The sequence below is a fragment of the Ornithorhynchus anatinus genome, chromosome 6, assembly GCF_004115215.2.
Source record: "Ornithorhynchus anatinus isolate Pmale09 chromosome 6, mOrnAna1.pri.v4, whole genome shotgun sequence".
In the NCBI taxonomy this organism is placed as follows: Eukaryota; Metazoa; Chordata; class Mammalia; order Monotremata; family Ornithorhynchidae; genus Ornithorhynchus; species Ornithorhynchus anatinus.
Window position 1 is genome coordinate 45,909,291 of NC_041733.1, and position 18,138 is coordinate 45,927,428.

The window sequence follows — 18,138 nt, forward strand, 5'->3', positions numbered from 1 at the left end:
GGCTCCAAAGACCGTCGCCACGGGGCAAGTCTCTCCCTCTCGGCTCTCCGGGGCTAAGGAAAGATCAGTTCTGTCCCACCAAGCCTCGAGAAGAATGGAACAAAAGAGCCCTGCCCTTCCCCTTCCTTCCCACGGAGGGTTCGAAGGTCACGTTGACTCGAGGGGGGGAGAGAGAGAAAGGGATATATTCAGGCTAAGTCCATCCTCAGCCACTCCCACGCGCTGACTCTGGGAGGCCACCAAGTTCTTCCCCTCGGGTTCCCCACAGGTTCCCCCTCCACGACACATCTGTTCTTACCTCTGGGAGAATTTGTGGCCCATGGACATCCATTCCTTCTCAATCAGCACCTTCCGTTTCACGCCAGGAGAACAAAGTCAGAGTCAGGAAAGTCGTTCGGTGGACCGAGCAAATTGTTCCACCCCTCCGCTCCCCGAGATACCTCGGAACCCCGGCTGGGCCAGACACCGAGGAGACGTTATTTCCCACCTGACAGCCAAGCCGGTCGGCCCCACTTCCCTCCAGGAGCAACCCGCACTGTAAACGTCCAAGTCCCCGGGGGAAGGTACCGTGAAATAACTTGACCGGCGTCACCGGGCTTTACGGGACGCATCAGAATCTTCAAGAAAACGTCTTTCCGAGATGCGCAACGCTAGTCCCTTAATGAATCCAACCCGTCACCTAAGAAGCCGGGGTCTACATGCAGTATCTCTGCTCTGGGTTTGTAGCAAGATGGAAACAGAGCAAACGCCATTTCATCAGAGGGTTAGACTGAGAGGGTTTAAACGTGAATGGGCTTCAAGAAAGAAAAAACTGCACATTCGCAGGACTGTGATGTCTCTGGTTTGAAATCAGTTGAGAACCCTGGAATTTAAGAAACGTGCCGCTGCCCTTTGTGAAAACCCACTTTCACCACGGGGTGAGGTTGGCTTGCGGCGGTGTGGCTCAGTAGAAAGAGGCCGGGCTTGGGAGCCAGAGGTCATGCGTTCTAATCCCGACTCTGCCACTAGTCAGCGGTGTGACTTTGGGCAAGTCACTTCACTTCTCTGGGCCTCGGTTGCCTCGTCTGGAAAATGGGGATTGAGACTGGGAGCCCCAGGTGGGACGGGGACCCACGGCTATCTCCTGAACCACCGGCATCAAATTTAGAGCCACTTCCACGAGGAAGTTAAGTGTTATCAATCACTGGTATTTACTGGGACCTGTGTGCACAGACTATACTAAATGCTTGGGCGAGTCCCATACAACAGCGTTGACGTACATGACCCAGGCCCACGAGGAACTTATAGTTTACCGGGGGAGACGGACATTAAAATAAATTAAATAAGTCCTCTGTGGCAGAGGTGAATATCAAGGGCTTAAAGGGGATAGATCCAAGTATATAGTCAATACAGAAGGGAGAGGGAGTAGGGTAAACGAGTAATCTGGGAAGATGATTTGGAGAAGATGGTTGCCTATCAACCTCCGCTCCAAACAAAAACTCCTCACTCTAGGCTTCGAGGCTGTCCATCCCCTCGCCCCTTCCTACCTCTCCTCCCTTCTGTCTTTCCACCGCCCACCCCGCCCGTCCCGCTCCTCCGCCGCCCACCTCCTCGCCGTCCCCCGGTCTCGCCCGTCCCGCCGTCGACCCCCGGGCCGCGTCCTCCCGTGGTCCCGGAACGCCCTCCCTACTCACCTCCTCCGAGAGGCCTTCCCAGACCGAGCTCCCCTTCTCCCTCTACTCCCTCTACCACCGCCCCTTCACCTCTCCGCGGCTTAACCCTCTTTTCCCCCCATCTCCCTCCGCTCCTCCCCCTCTCCCTTCCCATCCCCTCGGCACCGTACTCGTCCGCTCGACTGTATATATTTTCTTTACCCTATTTATTTTGTTAATGAAATGTACATCGCCTCGATTCTATTTAGTCGCCATCGTTTTTACGAGATGCTCTTCCCCTCGACTCTATCTATCGTCATCGTTCTCGTCCGTCCGTCTCCCCCGATTAAACCGTGAGCCCGTCAGACGGCGGGGACCGTCTCTATCTGTTGCCCACTTGTTCATCCCAAGCGCTTAGTACGGTGCTCTGCACATAGTAAGTGCTCAATAAATACTATTGAATGAATGAAAGAAGAAGTGATTTTAGGAGGGTTTTGAAGGTGGAGAGAGGGGCTGACTGGTGGATATGAAGGGGGAGGGAGCTCCAGGCCAGATGAAGGACACGAGTAAGAGAAAAGCACGGCCTAATGAACAGAGCATAAATCGGGGTTGGAAGGACCTGGGTTCTAATCCCAGGCCTGCCCCTCGTCTGCTGTATCACCTTGGGCAAATCATTTCACTTCTCTGTGCCTCAGTTACCTCATCTGTAAAATGGGGCTGTGAGCCCCATGGGGGACACGGACTGTGTCCAACCTGATTTGCTTGTATCTACCCCAGCACTCAGTGCCTAGCAGACACTCGAAAGATATTCCGGGGAAAAAAGGGGTCAGTGGCAAGACAGATGAGACCAAGGCGCGGTGAGCAGGTTAGGATTAAGAGGACGTACACGGGCTGGGCCGTAAGTGTGACATCGGCAAAGTGAGGTAGGAGGGGGCAAGGTGATTGAGTGCTTCAGAGTCGACGGAAGGGAGCTTCTGTTTGCCTTGGACGTGGGTGGACAAGCACCGGAGGTTCTTGAGGACTGATCCTTGTCTTTAAATAAATGATCCGCGCAACACAAAAAGGATCTGGGGCGAGAGGAGGCAGAGAAGTCAGCAAGGAGGCTGACGCGGAAGTCAAGGGGTGGATAGAGTAATCGCTGGCATCAGCAGAGTAATAATAACAATGCTGGTATTTGTTAAGCGCTTACTATGTGCCGAGCACCGTTCTAAGCGCTGGGGGAGATACAGGGTAATGAGGTTGTCCCACGTGGGGCTCACGGTCTTCATCCCCATTTTACAGATGAGGTCACTGAGGCAACGAGACGTTAAGTGACTTGCCCAAAGTCTCCGAGGAGAAGTCTGGATGTGGAGGAAAGGGCGGATTTTAGCAATAAGGTAAAGGTGGAACCGACAGGATCTGGTGACCGACTGGACGTGCGTTATACCGATCTGTTTTCCTTCCCCAGGTTCTTTCTGAAGATATCCCCCCGCCCTTCCAGATGCCCACTTTTTGACTCCAAAGGAAGCGTGAGTTCTCTTACCATCAGTCCTTTGAAGGTCCTGTAGAAGGGATCTAAGAGGATGCCGGCCAGAGAGCAGACCTGCGCTGTGCGGTCCCACCCGTCCGAACAATGGACCAAGACGCTGGCCTTCTCTCTTTCCACTGCCTGCGAGGAGGAGAAAAAAGGAGTCTGATAAGTCCCCGCCCGGCCCTGCCAAGAGGGATCCTCTATTTCCAAGGGAGATTCCTCTATTTTAGCTTCTCGTCTCAACACCACCGTCTGTGAAGGGGAGCGAAAAAACAAATTCAGGGACAGAAGGCGGGTTTCTAAATCTAATCGATGAGGAAAGACGGGGGAGCCGAAGGGAAAACGGACCCAGGAGAGACGGGATAACCTACATCCAGGAAAGGATGCCCCGAAGCCAACAAGGACCTGTTCTCTGGGGGAGGAAGGGCAGGGGAGAGAGCTGAGTGAGGAAAGCAGAGGATCTGAAGCCAGACGGTCTGGATTCTACACCCGGCGCTGACGACTGCTTCCTCTACGGCCTTGAGTCACGAGTGAAGGCTGAAATCCAGAGCCTGGTTTACTCCATCAGTGCGCGATCCCACCTCGCCTAGCATTATATAAGTGCATAGTTACATAAAATCTAATGCATACATCAGTGCAGACATAAAATCTAATGTGTGTGGTTGCCCTTAGGGCTGCTGGGATTTATAAGACAGAGCCTGAAACAAGAATGGGAAGAGAGAATGAAAATAATGTTGGTATTGGTTAAACGCTTACTAAGTGCCAAGCACTGTTCTAAGCGCTGGGGGGGATACAAGGTGATCAGGTGGTCCCACGTGGGGTTCACGGTCTTCATCCCCATTTTACAGATGAGGTCGCTGAGGCGCAGAGAAGCTAAGTGACTTGCCCAAGGTCACACAGCTGACAAGTGGCAGAGCCGGGATGAGAACCCGTGACCTCTGACTCCCAGGCCCGGGATCTTTCCACTGAGCCACGCTGCTTCTCGTAAGAGACGGGTGAGAGGAGACCCCGGGCCCAGGAAGGTCCCCGGCCTGTCTACCTCGGTCACACCAACCTTTCCCCTTCACGTTCCAGATTTGCCGGAGCACAGCAGAGAGCCAAAAAATTACCCAGCGTGATCAGGCACTTAGGTAAAAATAATTCTGAGAAGTTTGAACGAACCAGACTGGAGGACCAGCCAGCTTTAAATTTACCGGATAAGGGTGTAACGGCTTGCTCTGCTCTGAGTACGTGGACCTGGACTCAACGTCAGTGGTTAATGGAAGAGAGATGTACAGAAAATGACAAATCTAACGGTCCCGGAATCCGCGCTGAACGAACACTGCTCTCTGAAGAGAATCTACTTAGGAATGATGATTTTTTTAGTGTTTGTGCTAGGAACAAAAAAAAGGTTGGTATTTGTTAAGCGCCCACTATGTGCACAGCACTGTTCTAAGCTCTGGGGTAGATACAGGGGAATCAGGTTGTCCCACGTGAGGCTCACAGTCTTCATCCCCATTTTACAGATGAGGGAACTGAGGCACAGAGAAGTTAAGTGACTTGCCCACAGTCACACAGCCGACAAGCGGTGGAGCCGGCATTCGAACCCATGACCTCTGATTCCCAAGCCCATGATCCTTCCAAAGTTTGGGTTCCCTGAGTTTAAGCATCAGCCTAAAAGCAGTCATGCAAAGAAGATAATCAGTGCAGAAGACAAACACACACATCCTTATTTTTCCTCATTTTGGGTCAGGGGTCATAAGCCTCCAGGCTCACCTATCTATAGTTTGCCTTCTGCCTCCAAGAAAAGGGCACAAGAGCGACAAAACGACTGTTTGGCTCTTTCTGTCACACAGAAGAAATAAAGAAGGGACAGAAAAGTGTTAAACTGATGTATCTGCATCAAGGAGAGAGAAGAGCTACGGGGTTTTTTTTATGGTGTCTGTAAAGCGCTTACTACGTGCCGGGAACTGTACGAAGCGCTGGGGTAGATCCAGACAGTAAATCTCCATTTTACAGATGAGGAAACTGAGGATCCTCCTCCTCCTCCTCCTCCTAAATGGTATTTATGGAGTGCTCACTACGCGCAGACTTTGGGAGAGTACAGCAGGGTTGGCAGATACGTTCCCTGCCCACGGTGAGCAATCAGAGAAGTGAAGTGGCCGGCTCGAGCAGGCAACTGGCGGAGCCAGGATGAGAACCCAGGTCCTCTGACTCCCAGGACTGTGCGCCCTTTCCATTCATTCGTTCATTCAATAGTATTTACTGAGCGCTTACTACGTGCAGAGCACTGGACTAAGCGCTTGGAATGGACACATCGGCAACAGATAGAGACGGTCCCTGCCCTCTGACGGGCTTACGGTCTAATCGGGGGAGACGGGCAGACGAGAACAATGGCAATAGAGTCGAGGGGAGGAACATCTCGTAAAAACAATGGCAAATAAATAGAATCAGGGTGATGTACATCTCATTAAACAAAATAAATAGGGTGATGAAGACATATACGGTCGAGCGGGCGAGTACGGTGCTGAGGGGGTGGGACGGGAGAGAGGGAGGAGCAGAGGGAAAGGGGGGAGAAGAGGGTTTAGCTGCGGAGAGGTGAAGGGGAGAGTAGAGGGAACAGAGGGAAAAAAGGGGGAAGCTCAGTCTGGGAAGGCCTCTCGGAGGATGTGAGCTTTAAGTAGGGATTTGAAGAGGGGAAGAGAATCGGATTGACGGAGGTGAGGAGGGAGGGCGTTCCGGGACCGCGGGAGGACGCGGCCCGGGGGTCGGCGGCGGGACGGGCGAGACCGGGGGACGGCGAGGGGGCGGGCGGCGGAGGAGCGGGGCGTGCGGGGCGGGCGGTGGGAAGAGAGAAGGGAGGAGAGGTAGGAGGGGGCGAGGTGACGGAGAGCCTCGAAGCCTAGAGTGAGGAGTTTTTGTTTGGAGCGGAGGTCGACAGGCGACCACTGGAGGTTTTTTACGAAGGGGAGTGACGTGCCCAGCGCGTTTCTGCGGGAAGATGAGCCGGGCGGCGGAGTGAAGAATAGACCGGAGCGGGGTGAGAGAAGAGGAAGGAAGATCAGAGAGAAGGCTGACAGAGTAGTCTAGCCGGGATATTACGGCTATTCCATTAGGCCACGCTGCTTTCAGGCACAACGGGAAACCAGTGAATGGAGCCCACCAATGAACTGGTGGGAAGGGAATCACGCGTTTGGTCTGTGGTTGTCAAGAGTGTCTTATTTTTTTACGGTATTCGTTAGCATTCACTCTGTGCCAGGCACCGTGCTAAGCACCGGGGTAGATACGAGGTCACGGGGTCGGCCACGGTATACGTCCCGCACGGTCTCAGTCTTCGCTTTACAGATAATTAACCGAGGCACAGAGAAGTGAAGCGACTCGCCTAAGGTCACACAGCAGACCCGGGATCAGAACCCAGGTCCTTCTGACTCCCAGGCCCGTGCTCTGTCCATCGGCCCTCACTGCCTCCGCCCTCCCCCTCTCATTAAAGCCGGCCTTCCGAGACCCCCCCTTGGCCAAGCTCTGTGGTCCACCTGTGCGAGGAAGATGCCGGCGTCCATGACAGCCTTGATGTGCCTCAGCCACCCGGAGTTCTCCAAGCCAGCCAGGAAGTCACTCATGGATGGAGCCTTCATTTCGCAAACTACGGGAACGGAAAGAACGGGTGTCAAAAATCGCCCCGCCCGTCCCCTCGGACATCCAAGGACGCTAATGCCAACGCACGTCCTCTGCGGCCGGCCCGGAGAAACCTGCCCTCCCAGCTTTGCCATTTGTCAGCTGCGTGACTGTGGGCAAGTCACTTAACTTCTCGGTGCCTCAGTTACCTCATCTGTCAGACGGGGATTAACCGTGAGCCTCACGTGGGACAACCTGATGACCCTGTATCTCCCCCAGCGCTTAGAACAGTGCTCTGCACATAGTAAGCGCTTAACAAATACCAAAATTATTATTACTGCTCTTCCTCAAGGGCATTCCAACCTGGCCTAGGGCAGGCGGAGGCGTCCGGTACGCTCCCGACGGGACTCAACCAGAAGCCCCCAGGAGCTCCAGAGTTTCCTCCCGGCCCTGGGGCCTTAGTACCTTTCCTCCCAAAGAACGCCGAGCGCTTTATACACCTCTCTCATTCACTCTTCCGGAATCTCTCCCAGATTGGGCTGGGGCAAGGAGAAGGGATCGATCGAATCTGGGGAAACTGAGGCCCAGAGGCGTTTACGCGAGCGGTCCAGAATTACAGAACCAGGTTGGTACTAGGCTCCAATCCGAACTGGCCGTTGTCCAGGCTGGGGCTCTGAAAACGGCATTTTCTCTTCCAGGACTGGAGTAGATTGGAGCTGGCAACTTACAGCTGGTAAATAATGGATCTTGTTAGGCGTCTTCTATGCGTGAAACACTGTTCTAAGCGCTGGGGCGGACACAGGTTAATCAGGTTGGACACAATCCCTTGTCTCACCAGGCTTCAATAAAGAACTGAATCTCCCTCATGGGGCTTTACTGTGCCTCTTTGTCAATAACAATTTCCACAGGGAATCAGTTCTGTGGCTGTGGCCCGGCACTCTCACGGGGTGACCGGCAAGGGCAGCCCTGGGCCCCTAAATCGGAACTTTGGTAATAATAATAATCACAAAAATGGTGTTTGTTAAGCACTCACTAGGCGCCAGGCACCGTACGAAGCGTCGGAGTGGATACAAGCAAATCGAGTCGGGTACAGTCCCCGTCCCACGCGGGGCTCCCGGCCTCGATCCCCATCTTACAGGTGAGGTAACTGAGGCACAGAGAAGGGAAGTGACTTAGCCGAGGTCACACAGCAGACTAGTGACGGGGCCGGGATCGGAACCCATCACCTGCTGACTCCCAGGCCCGGGCTCTATCCATTATACCAGTAGTCGTAATAATAGTAATACTACTAAGTGCTGGGGTATTTTACACTCAGATTGGACACAGTTCCTTAGTACAGGGAGCGTTCAAATGCGATTCACTGATGTAGAGATCACAGTCCTGGAGCTGGAATGCGATACCACTGCACGGCTCCCCGTCACCTGAGCTCCCCCGTCTGGGGTCGGGGTGGCGTAGAGAAGAGGGGATAGATCCGAAGTGGAAATCAGGAGGTGAAACTTCACGAGATTAACTAGGGTCCCAAAGGGGCCGATTTAATGTCCTCAGAGCTTTCCCCGGTGTCCAGTGCAAAGCCGGCACTAATGCTGCTGAATAATAATAAGAACCATGACAATAATAATGACCCCGATCGTTTTCGCCTCAACGTCCCCAAAACCCCCTAAAAATCCTACCCCCCATTCGAGATTACTAATACTCACGATATTAACGATGGGGTTTTTTAAGCGCTTACTACGTGCCAAGCACTCTTCTAAGCGCTGGGGAAGATACGAGGTGATCGGGCTGCCTCACGTGGGGCTCACAGTTTACAGATGAGGTAAGTGAGGCACAGAGAAGCGACGTGACTTGCCCAAAGTCACGTAGCTGCCGAGAGACGGCGCCAGGACGGGGACCCGCGATCTCTGACTCCCAAGCCCGCGGTCTTTCCGCTGAGCCACGCTGCTTCTCACTCCCGCTACCGCTCCCAAATGCGGCATATGTATTTCTGAAACCTGAAGGACAGTTGTCAGATCTCGTCCACTGAGCCGCGAAATGCGATAAAAGCACTCAAATCGCCTTGAACACGACGAGCGACGGGCCGCGAGAGCCCCGAGGCCCAATCCGCAGCCCCACCTCCCCGCTTGCTTCCTCCGAAGGCCACCGCCGGGCCAGCTGGCAACTCTCCTCCTCCAGTTGCCCCCTAGGACTATCGCAGGGCGCGTGAAGGTCTGTGCCCTGGGGCCACCCAGCCCGGAGCTAAGCCAACCTATAGCCCGTGTACCTTCCAGGAGTTTCTGCAAGCTGCTCCGCATGACGTGGATGTTCTCGATGCCGATAAACTTGAAGCGAATGTTGGCATAGTTATCCTCGTTCTCGTACCCTTTCCCGGCTGCCCGATTGGCCATTGCGTTCAGCTGGGAAAATGGAGGATACAGAACAGGAGGCGTCAGGACCCCTGGTTAAGGAAACTTCTCACTCTAGGCTTCGAGGCTGTCCATCACCTCGCCCCTTCCTACCTCTCCTCCCTTCTCTCTTTCCACCGCCCACCCAGCCCGCTCCGCTCCTCCGCCGCCCGCCTCCTCGCCGCCCCCCGGTCTCGCCCGTCCCGCCGTCGACCCCCGGGCCGCGTCCTCCCGCGGTCCCGGAACGCCCTCCCTCCTCGCCTCCGCCAAACCGATTCTCTTCCCCTCTTCAAATCTCTACTTAAAGCTCACCTCCTCCGAGAGGCCTTCCCAGACTGAGCTCCCCCCTTTTCCCCTCTGCTCCCTCTACCCCCCCTTCACCTCTCCCCAGCTAAACCCTCTTCTCCCCCCCATCCCTCTGCTCCCCCCTCCCCGCTCCTCCCCCTCTCCCGTCCCACCCCCTCGGCACCGTACTCGTCCGCTCGACCGTATATATCTTCATCACCCTATTTATTTTGTAAATGAGATGTCCATCACCCTGATTCGATTTATTTGCTATTGCTTTAATGAGATGTTCTTCCCCTCGATTCTATTTATCGCCATCGTTCTCGTCCGTCCGTCTTCCCAGATGAGACCGTGAGCCCGTCGAAGGGCAGGCACCGTCTCTACCTGTTACCGATTTGTCCATTCCAAGCGCTTAGTACAGGGCTCTGCACACAGTAAGCGCTCAGTAAATACTATTGAATGAAAGACAGCGATCGCAGAGCCCCGGGCCCCCGAGGTTTCAAATCCCACCCCCCGAAATTCTGGAAGCGCGGGACTCCGCTGCGTGGGCGGGGACCGCTTCCCGACTCTTAGGGAGAAGAGATAGGTCAACGTGGGCAGTGGCGCCAGGGACGATCGCATCTTTCTGTATACCACCGTGACCTCATCGCGGGCAGGAAACGCGTCCACCGACTCTGTCGTACTGAGCCACCCCGAGGCCTGGTTTCAGGGCTCTGCACACGGTAGGTGCTCAATAAATACCATTGACTGACGGACTGAAGAGTGATTGCCGGGGGCGCGTCACTGAACTGGACGCTTGGGGAGCAAACAGAAGCCGTAGAAGACGATTATCGTCTCCTGAATGTTGCGGGGTATAACAGGTGTACGGTTTCGAATTTCGACCGGGTTTTCGAGTGTAAATATTTTTATCACCTGATGGCTTGGTTTCCAAAATATGCTAAGAACAGATTTAGAAGCTCTGCTGTGCATTTGAGCCCTCCCTGCCACGGCTTATAATTATAATAATAACGATTATAACGGTATCTTTCAAGCACGTGCTGTACGCCAAGCGTCGGGGTCGATACAAGATAAGCAGGTTGGACACAGCCTCGGTCCCACCCGGGGCCTCCAGGCCAAGTAGGAGGATTGAATCCTCATTTTTCAGAGGAGGAAGCCGAGGCACGGAAAAGTTAAGCGACTCGCCCAAGGTCACGCCGCAGCCAAGTGTGGCAGAGCGGGAGTCCTCCGACGGCCGGGTCCGTGCTCTTTCCGCTAAGCCACACTGCTTCCCAAGTTAAGCCCGCGGGCCATCCGCCGCACCCCTCGCGTCCAACTCGGGGGTCCGGATGGCGGGGAGAGATGCCGCCCCACCCCAACGGCCCCCGCTCCAACCCAGGGAAGGCTGGGCGGGGGAGTCCGAGGCCTTCTCCCCTTCCGCGCCGCGGCGACGCAACTGCGGCTGAGACCTCCGGGACCGTTAGCCCGAAAGTGAAAACCCGCCACTTCCTCGGGGCTCGCTATCGCCTTTCTCTTCTCTTCGCCTTTCCTTCCACGAGTGCCCTCAACCCTCTTCCCTCCTCGTTCTTGGACTGCGGGCCCCAAGTCTGCATCTTCCGTGTATCTCTTCCGTACGCTTAGTGACGTAGCAAGTTATTGGGAAATACCATTAGCATCCGCGCTCCATCCACGACGCCGAGCCGCTTCTCTAAACCACCGCCTCGCTAAGACCAGGCCGCCTGGTTCCCTCGGTTCCTCTGACTCCACCCGGGGCCACATCCCCGACTCTGAAGACACCCCCCAACCAAGAGTTACAATCCTCCCGCCGTTCCCGGGAAAATACCCAAAGACCCGGCGGGGGCGGGCGGGGAGGGGCTCCCTCCCCCGGGGCCAGCGGGAGACGTGACCCGACTTCGTCTCCGGTGTGCCGGGCACCGCTCAGCAAGTCACACCGCCTCAGTTTTTCCTCACGGCAAAATGGGGACGATAGCACCCGCCCGCCCTCTCTCTCCTCCCCAGGGAGGCCGTGAGGATGAACGGCGATAAGGGATGTAAAGGGGCTTGGGGAACGAGAAAAAAAAGGGTCTGCTACTCCCATCGGCGGGCAGGGATCGTCTCTATCTGTTGCCGGATTGTCCATTCCAAGCGCTTGGTACAGTGCTCTGCACATAGTAGGCGCTCAGTAAATATTATAGAACGAATGAATGAATGAAAAATGAATAAAAAGTCGCATCTCCTCCAACCGGCCTCTTGCTCCTAAGCCTCCTTCTGTATATATTTTTATTACCCTATTTATTTTGTTAACGAGGTGTCCATCCCCTTGATTCTATTTATGGTGATTACGCTGTCTTGCTTTTGTCCGTCCGTCTCCCCCGATTAGATTGTGAGCCCGTCATTGGGCAGGGATGGTCTCTACCTGTTGCCGAATTGTATATTCCAAGCGCTTAGTCCAGTGCTCTGCACATAGTAAGCGCTCAATAAATACTATTGAACGAATGAATGAAAAAGGAATAAAAGAGCCGCATCTCCCCCAACCGGCCTCTTGCTCCTAAGCCTCCTTTTGTATATATTTTTATTACCCTATTTATTTTGTTAACGAGGTGTCCATCCCCTGGATTCTATTTATGGTGATCACGTTGTTTTTATCCGTCCGTCTCCCCCGATCAGACCGTGAGCCCGTCACTGGGCAGGGATGGTCTCTGTTGCCGAATCGTATCTTCCAAGCGCTTAGTACAGTGCTCGGCACATAGTAAGCGCCCAATAAATATTATGGAAAGAATGAATGAAGCCCTCCTTTTCCCTACCCCCCCTTTCTTCCGCATCACCTATGAATTTGGATCTGTCCTCTTTGAGCACTTGATATTCGCCCCACCTTCGGCACCCACGGCCCTTACGAACCGATCCAGAATTTATTTTCGGTCGTTCCCTCTAGACGCTAAGCTCCCGGTGGGCGGGGGATGTGTCCGCCAACTCTGCCGTACTAAATTACCCCAACTGCTCGGCACAGTGCTCCGCGCTCAGCAAGCTCTCGATACCGTCGACAGATCTGACCGAACCCTCATTTTCCCCTACGCTCTCTCCCTTCTGCGTTGCCAATACGCTCGGATCTGCACCCACGAAGCCCCCGACAGTCGGCCCACCCTCGGCCCCAGGGCACTTCTATACGAGTCCCCTCCCCATCGCCCCGATTCGCTCCCTTTGCCCTACCTCCCTCCCCGCCCCACAGCACTTGTGTATATATTTATACACATATTTATAATTCTATTTTATTTGTATTAATGATGCACATATCTCTATCACTGTATCTATCCATAATGACGCCGCCGATGGGTGTTCACTTGTTTCTAGACCGTGAGCCCGTATCGGGCAGGGATTGCCTCCACCTGCTGCGGAACTGCACCTCCCAAGCGCTCAAAAAAAGCCAACGGGAGGGACCCCCAACCGATCTGTGAGCCCCACGTGGGACAACCTAATGCCCCCGTGTCTACCCCAGTGCTTAGAACAGGGCTCGGCACATAGTAAGCGCTTAACAAACACCAACATTATTATTATCCCATCGACGGTACCTTTGGCCTCGTGTCTACAACATACATGAACGGGCTTCCCGGATTGGCTTGGCTGATGGCCTGCAGCATCTGCTCATCCTCGGGGCAGCGAGCGCTGAACCCAGACAGGGGCTGGCTACAGCGGCATATGGCGGCCTGCAAAAAAAGGAACGTTTCGCCGCGGCGGCCTCGACGGGGCGCGGCTGGGGTCTAGAGACGAGCGGGGGGTGGGGAGCGGGACTCAATTTGGCCCGGGAGATGGACGGAGTGGGGCCGACCGGTCACTCTTCCTCTCCTACTCCCTTCTGCGTCACCCTGACCCGCAGAGGAGCAGCGTGGCTCGGTGGCGAGAGCCAGGGTTGAGAGTCAGCGGTCAGGGGTTCTAATCCCGGCTCCGCCGCTTGTCAGCCGGGTGACTTCGGGCAGGTCACTTCACTTCTCTGGGCCTCGGTTCCCTCATCTGGAGAACGGGGATGAAGACTGTGAGCCCCGTTTGGGGCAACCTGATCACCTTGTATCTCTCCAGTGTTTAAAACGGTGCTCTGCACATAGTGAGCGCTTAATAAATGCCATCGTTATTATTATTACTCTTCCCCTCTCCCAGTCCCACTGCACTCACGTACATATCTGTCATTTATTTATCGGTACTGACGTCTGTCTCCCCCGCTCTAGACTGTAAACTCCTTGCGGGCAGGGATCGAGTCGGTTTATTGTCCTGTATTCTCCCAATCATTTAATACAGTGCCTTGCATATAGAAAGCGCTCAATAAATACAACCGAATAATAATAACGTTGGTATTTCTTAAGCACTTACTCTGTGCAGGGCACTGTTCTAAGCGCTGGGGGAGACACAGGGTCATCAGGTTGTCCCACGGGAGGCTCACAGTCTTCACCCCCATTTTACAGATGAGGTCAGTGAGGCACAGAGAAGTTAAACGGCTCGCCCACAGTCACCGGCTGTCAAGTGGCGGAGCCGGGATCCAAACCCGTGACCTCGGATTCCCAAGCCCGGGCTCCTTCCACTGAGTCAAACCGAATGAACGACAGTCCCCGTCCCAGATGGGGCCCTCGGACCTGATCCCCATTCGACCCATGAGGGAAGTGATGGCCCAGAGAAGCGAGGTGACTAGCCCGGCGTCCCACGGCAGACAAGGGGCAGAGCCAGGATCAGAACCCGGGTCCTCCGGACTCTCAGGTCTGTGCTCTTTCTACTAAGCCACGCCGCTTCCGCCCAGTGGCCTCCCGCGGGACGGAGTTCACGGTCCGCCGAGCGTGACCCCCAAATCCCCGAGCCTCCCCGGACAAATCCCCAGCTCTCCGGGGTGCCGGTATGTGCTGATGCCAGCCACTTTTCTGCTCCGGCTCCCACACGGCCCCCAGGTGCCCCCGGTCCCGCCGGGATCCGCGGAGGCAGAGGAATCCTCGTCGTGGTCCCTGGTGCCTAAAGGCAGCCGGTTCTCTTGCTCGGGAGTTAATATCAAACTACAGAGCCATTCAACCGGTTCAATACTGACCCCGGAACTCACTTATATAGGGCGCAATTTGTTAAAGATTACCCAACCCGCCGAAAGATTCGGCTACGAAAACTGAAGGAAACATTCATCACAGCAGTTACGGTACTGATTAAGCGCTTACTATGTGCCAAGCACTGTTCTAAGTCCTGGGGGAGGGGATGCAAACTAATCTTCTCTTACTTCACCGAGCGGATCGCTTTAGCCTCACGCTCCTTTTGATTGTTCTTTAGGCATAAAGGCGCCCATCGGGGTCACGCCTGCTGTGAAATGATGGTATTTATTAAGCACTTTCTAAACTTGAGAAGCAGCGTGGCTCAGTGGAAAGAGCCCCATCATGGGTTCGAATCCCGACTCCGCCACTTGGCAGCTGGGTGACAGTGGGCACGTCACTTAACTTCTCTGGGCCTCAGTTCCCTCATCTGTAAAATGGGGATTAACTCTGAGTCTCACGTTGGGACAACCCGATGACCCTGTACCTCCCCCAGCGCTTAGACCAGTGCTCTGCACATAGTAAGCGCTTAACAAATACCAATAATATTATTATTAATAAACACCTTGCTAACTGCGGGAGTAAACAGAGGATAAGCAGATTGGACACGGTCACCTTCCCTCAGGAAGGTCACAACTCAAGAGGCAGGGAAAGATATCTCACCTCCGGTTTACGGAGGAGGGAAACGAGGCACTGAGAGGGCCGGTGGCAGAGCTGGGACTCTGACTCTCAGCGTGATGCTCAGGGTGAGTGGAGGACAGAGGCGGAGGCAGCACCCGACCTCCGGAGAATTAATAATGTTGGTATTTGTTAAGCGCTTACTATGTGCAGAGCACTGGTCTAAGTGCTGGGGGAGATACCGGGTCATCAGGTTGTCCCACGGGAGGCTCACGGTGAATCCCCATTTTACAGATGAGGGAAGTGAGGCACAGAGAAGTTAGGTGACTTGCCCACAGTCACACAGCTGAGGAGTGGCAGAGCCAGCATTCGAACCCATGACCTCTGAGTCCCAAGCCCGGGCTCTTTCCGCCGAGCCACGCTGCACGCAAACCACTGGGAGAGCCCAAGCTGCGGCAGTTACCGTGGCTGGGACCATCGGACCTGGGAAGGGAACCCCGAAATTATGCTCTTCCGGCCGCGGCCCCCCACCGCTTTTATTTTGAACTTATGCCCATCCTCGTCTTTTTTAGGGCAGTTTCGTCGTCTTTTTCATCTTCTTTTCTTAAAAAGCATCCGTTAAACGTTTACTACGTGTCAAGCCCCGGCCTAGGCGCTAGGGGAGATACGCGTTAATCAGACCGGACGCGGTCCCTGTCCCGCACGGGGCTCCCGGGTCAAGCAGGAGGGAGAACAGGCACTGAATCTCCATTTTACAGGTGAAGCACCAGTGAAATGACCGGCCCAAGGCCACGCGAGAGGCAACTGGCAGAACCGGGATCAGAACTCAGATCATCCGACTCTCCGGGGCGCTGCTCTCTCCTCTGGGCCTCTCTGCTTCTCCTTCCGAGTCCGTCGCAGGTCCCCTTTACTCGTAGAGCGTGAGCCCCTGGAGGGCCAGGTACACCGAGGAGTTCTCAGTCGGGCAGTCTTTCGCAATCCTCAGTGCAGTGCTTGGCAGAAGGTAGAAGCGGCGAGGCACAGGGGAAAAGGACGGGGGCCTGGGAGTCAGACGACCTGGGTTCGAATCCCAGTCCCGCCAATTACCTGCCGGGTGACCTTGGGGAGGGCGCTTAACGTCCCCGTGCCTCGGTTCCCTCGTCTGCAAAATGGGGATTCACCACCGGTTCCCGATTATCTTTTATCTACACCAGCCCTACCCGCCTGCCGCACTGTCAGCCCTTAGCCAAAAACACTATTATTATTGGGATTAAGCACTAATTAATACTCTCAACTATCCCTCTCTCCTCAGGCAGCAGGTCATTTACAGTGACCCCATACTCCAAGCCTGGCACTGTCCACTGCCCTGGCTCACCCAAAGTCATGAGAAGAGCCAGTAACTGACCTGAGGGAGTCCAGGCCTCTGCGCAAAGTGAGCGCTCAATAAATACCGCTGCTCGACTGATTGACTGCCCGGGCGGGGAGCCCCCAAGGCCCAAAATGCAGCCGTTACTTAGCTCCGTGTCATCTCACTTTCCACCAACCCCTGCGACTAGGCGTGGAAAAGAAAGCAAGCAAGCAGAAGAGGGATGGGCCACGGAGAGGAACGCGTCTCCACTGACATTGTTCTCCTTGTAGAAGTACGAAAGTACTGGGATCCTTCCTCGGCTTCTGAACTTGGCGCTTCCAACGACCGTGGTCCTGCTGGCCGTTTTCGGCACCACCAAGTCGGGAGGGTAAGTACTGCAGACCTTACGGGACAAAAGAAAGAGATGCAATTTATTATTCACTCTTTAAAAAAAAAAAAACGGTATTTGTTAAGCACTTACTATGTGCCAAGCACTGTTCTAAGCCCTAGGAGGATAGAAGGTGGTCAGGTGGTCCCACGTGGGTAGATACAAGACGATCAGCTTGGATACAAGCCATGGCTCAGATGGGGCTCACAGTCTAATTCCCCATTTTACAGGCACAGAGAAGTAAAGTGACTTGCCCGAGGTCACACAGCAGGCCAGTGCCAGATCTGGGATTAGAACCCAGGACCTCTGACTCCCAGGCGCCTGCTCTTCCCGCTAGGCCGCGCTGCGTCTCTTGAGAGTGTCAGGCCTGTGGGGTGCCTATACAATCAACCGACAGTCTTCATCGAGCACCGAGAGTATCCCGAGTGCTTAGGAGAGCATGACGGTTGTCCATTCCAAGCGCTTAGTCCAGTGCTCTGCACCTAGTAAGCGCTCAATAAATACTATCGCGGGAGTTAGGAAACATAATCCCTCCCCTCAAAGAGTCCGTAGTCTAGCAGGGGGGAGATGGACAACAAAATCAATTACAGAAAGGGGAAATGACTGGGTATAAAAATACCTACGTGCCCGTGTGCGGCGGGGAGGGACGTGGAATGAATATCTTAGTGCTTGGCCCACTACACTGTAAGCTCGGGGTGAGCAAGGAATGTAAATACCAACTCTTTTGGGGTCGTACTCTCCCAAGCACTTAGTAGAGGGCTCCGTAGGCAGCAAGCGCCCAATAATGCCACGGATTGATTTAGGTCTGGCCTCAAGTACACGGGTGACGCATTAGGGAGGAAAACAGGGTGAGGGGATGAGCGACGCGTGAGGGACGGCTTCCCTGAGGATATGTGATTTTAGTTTGAGATTCACGGTGTTACCACGCTAGCATCGCACGTCTCTTGGAGGGGCAACAGATGTTTTTCAAATGCCTTTTCGATTAAGGAATGAAGGGGTTGGGTGCTGGGGAAGAGGGGACTTCAACCTACTTTGGGACAGAGCCCCAAAATCTCCAGGTGGAATATTCACGGCGGTTGAAGCAAGCAAAAACAATCCCTTCTGAAATCCCCACATCAGGACTGCCCCCGGAAGGGAACCACGGCCTATCGTGTTCAGAGAAACTTAGAACGAGGAGGAAAGCGCAGAAGTTAGGAAGTCGGTGATATTTTCTTTCCTAAGTTACACACGGGGTTCCTTTCGGGAGGGTCAAGAGGAACTCAACAGCGGTCGTAGTCAAAGTCTGACGCCCCTGAATGGTCAACACCTCCGACCCCAGCTGCGGGTGGAAATGTTGACCATTCAGGTGTGTCAGACTATCCCTAAGACTGCTGTTTTCTCCAG

General features: G+C 54.5%; 1 protein-coding gene across 1 annotated transcript in view; it reads right to left on the reverse strand.

Annotated features, from left to right (window-relative positions):
- Positions 1–18,138, reverse strand: part of MTMR8 (myotubularin related protein 8) — a 48,654-nt gene that overhangs the window by 12,435 nt on the left and 18,081 nt on the right. Inside the window, exons 5-10 of the mRNA XM_029067271.2 lie at positions 16,642–16,770; positions 12,941–13,075; positions 8,993–9,125; positions 6,654–6,763; positions 3,154–3,279; positions 299–348 (exon numbers count right to left, since the gene is read on the reverse strand). Coding sequence (XP_028923104.1) covers positions 299–348; positions 3,154–3,279; positions 6,654–6,763; positions 8,993–9,125; positions 12,941–13,075; positions 16,642–16,770 — 683 coding nt within the window. The remainder of the gene's footprint in view (positions 1–298; positions 349–3,153; positions 3,280–6,653; positions 6,764–8,992; positions 9,126–12,940; positions 13,076–16,641; positions 16,771–18,138) is intronic.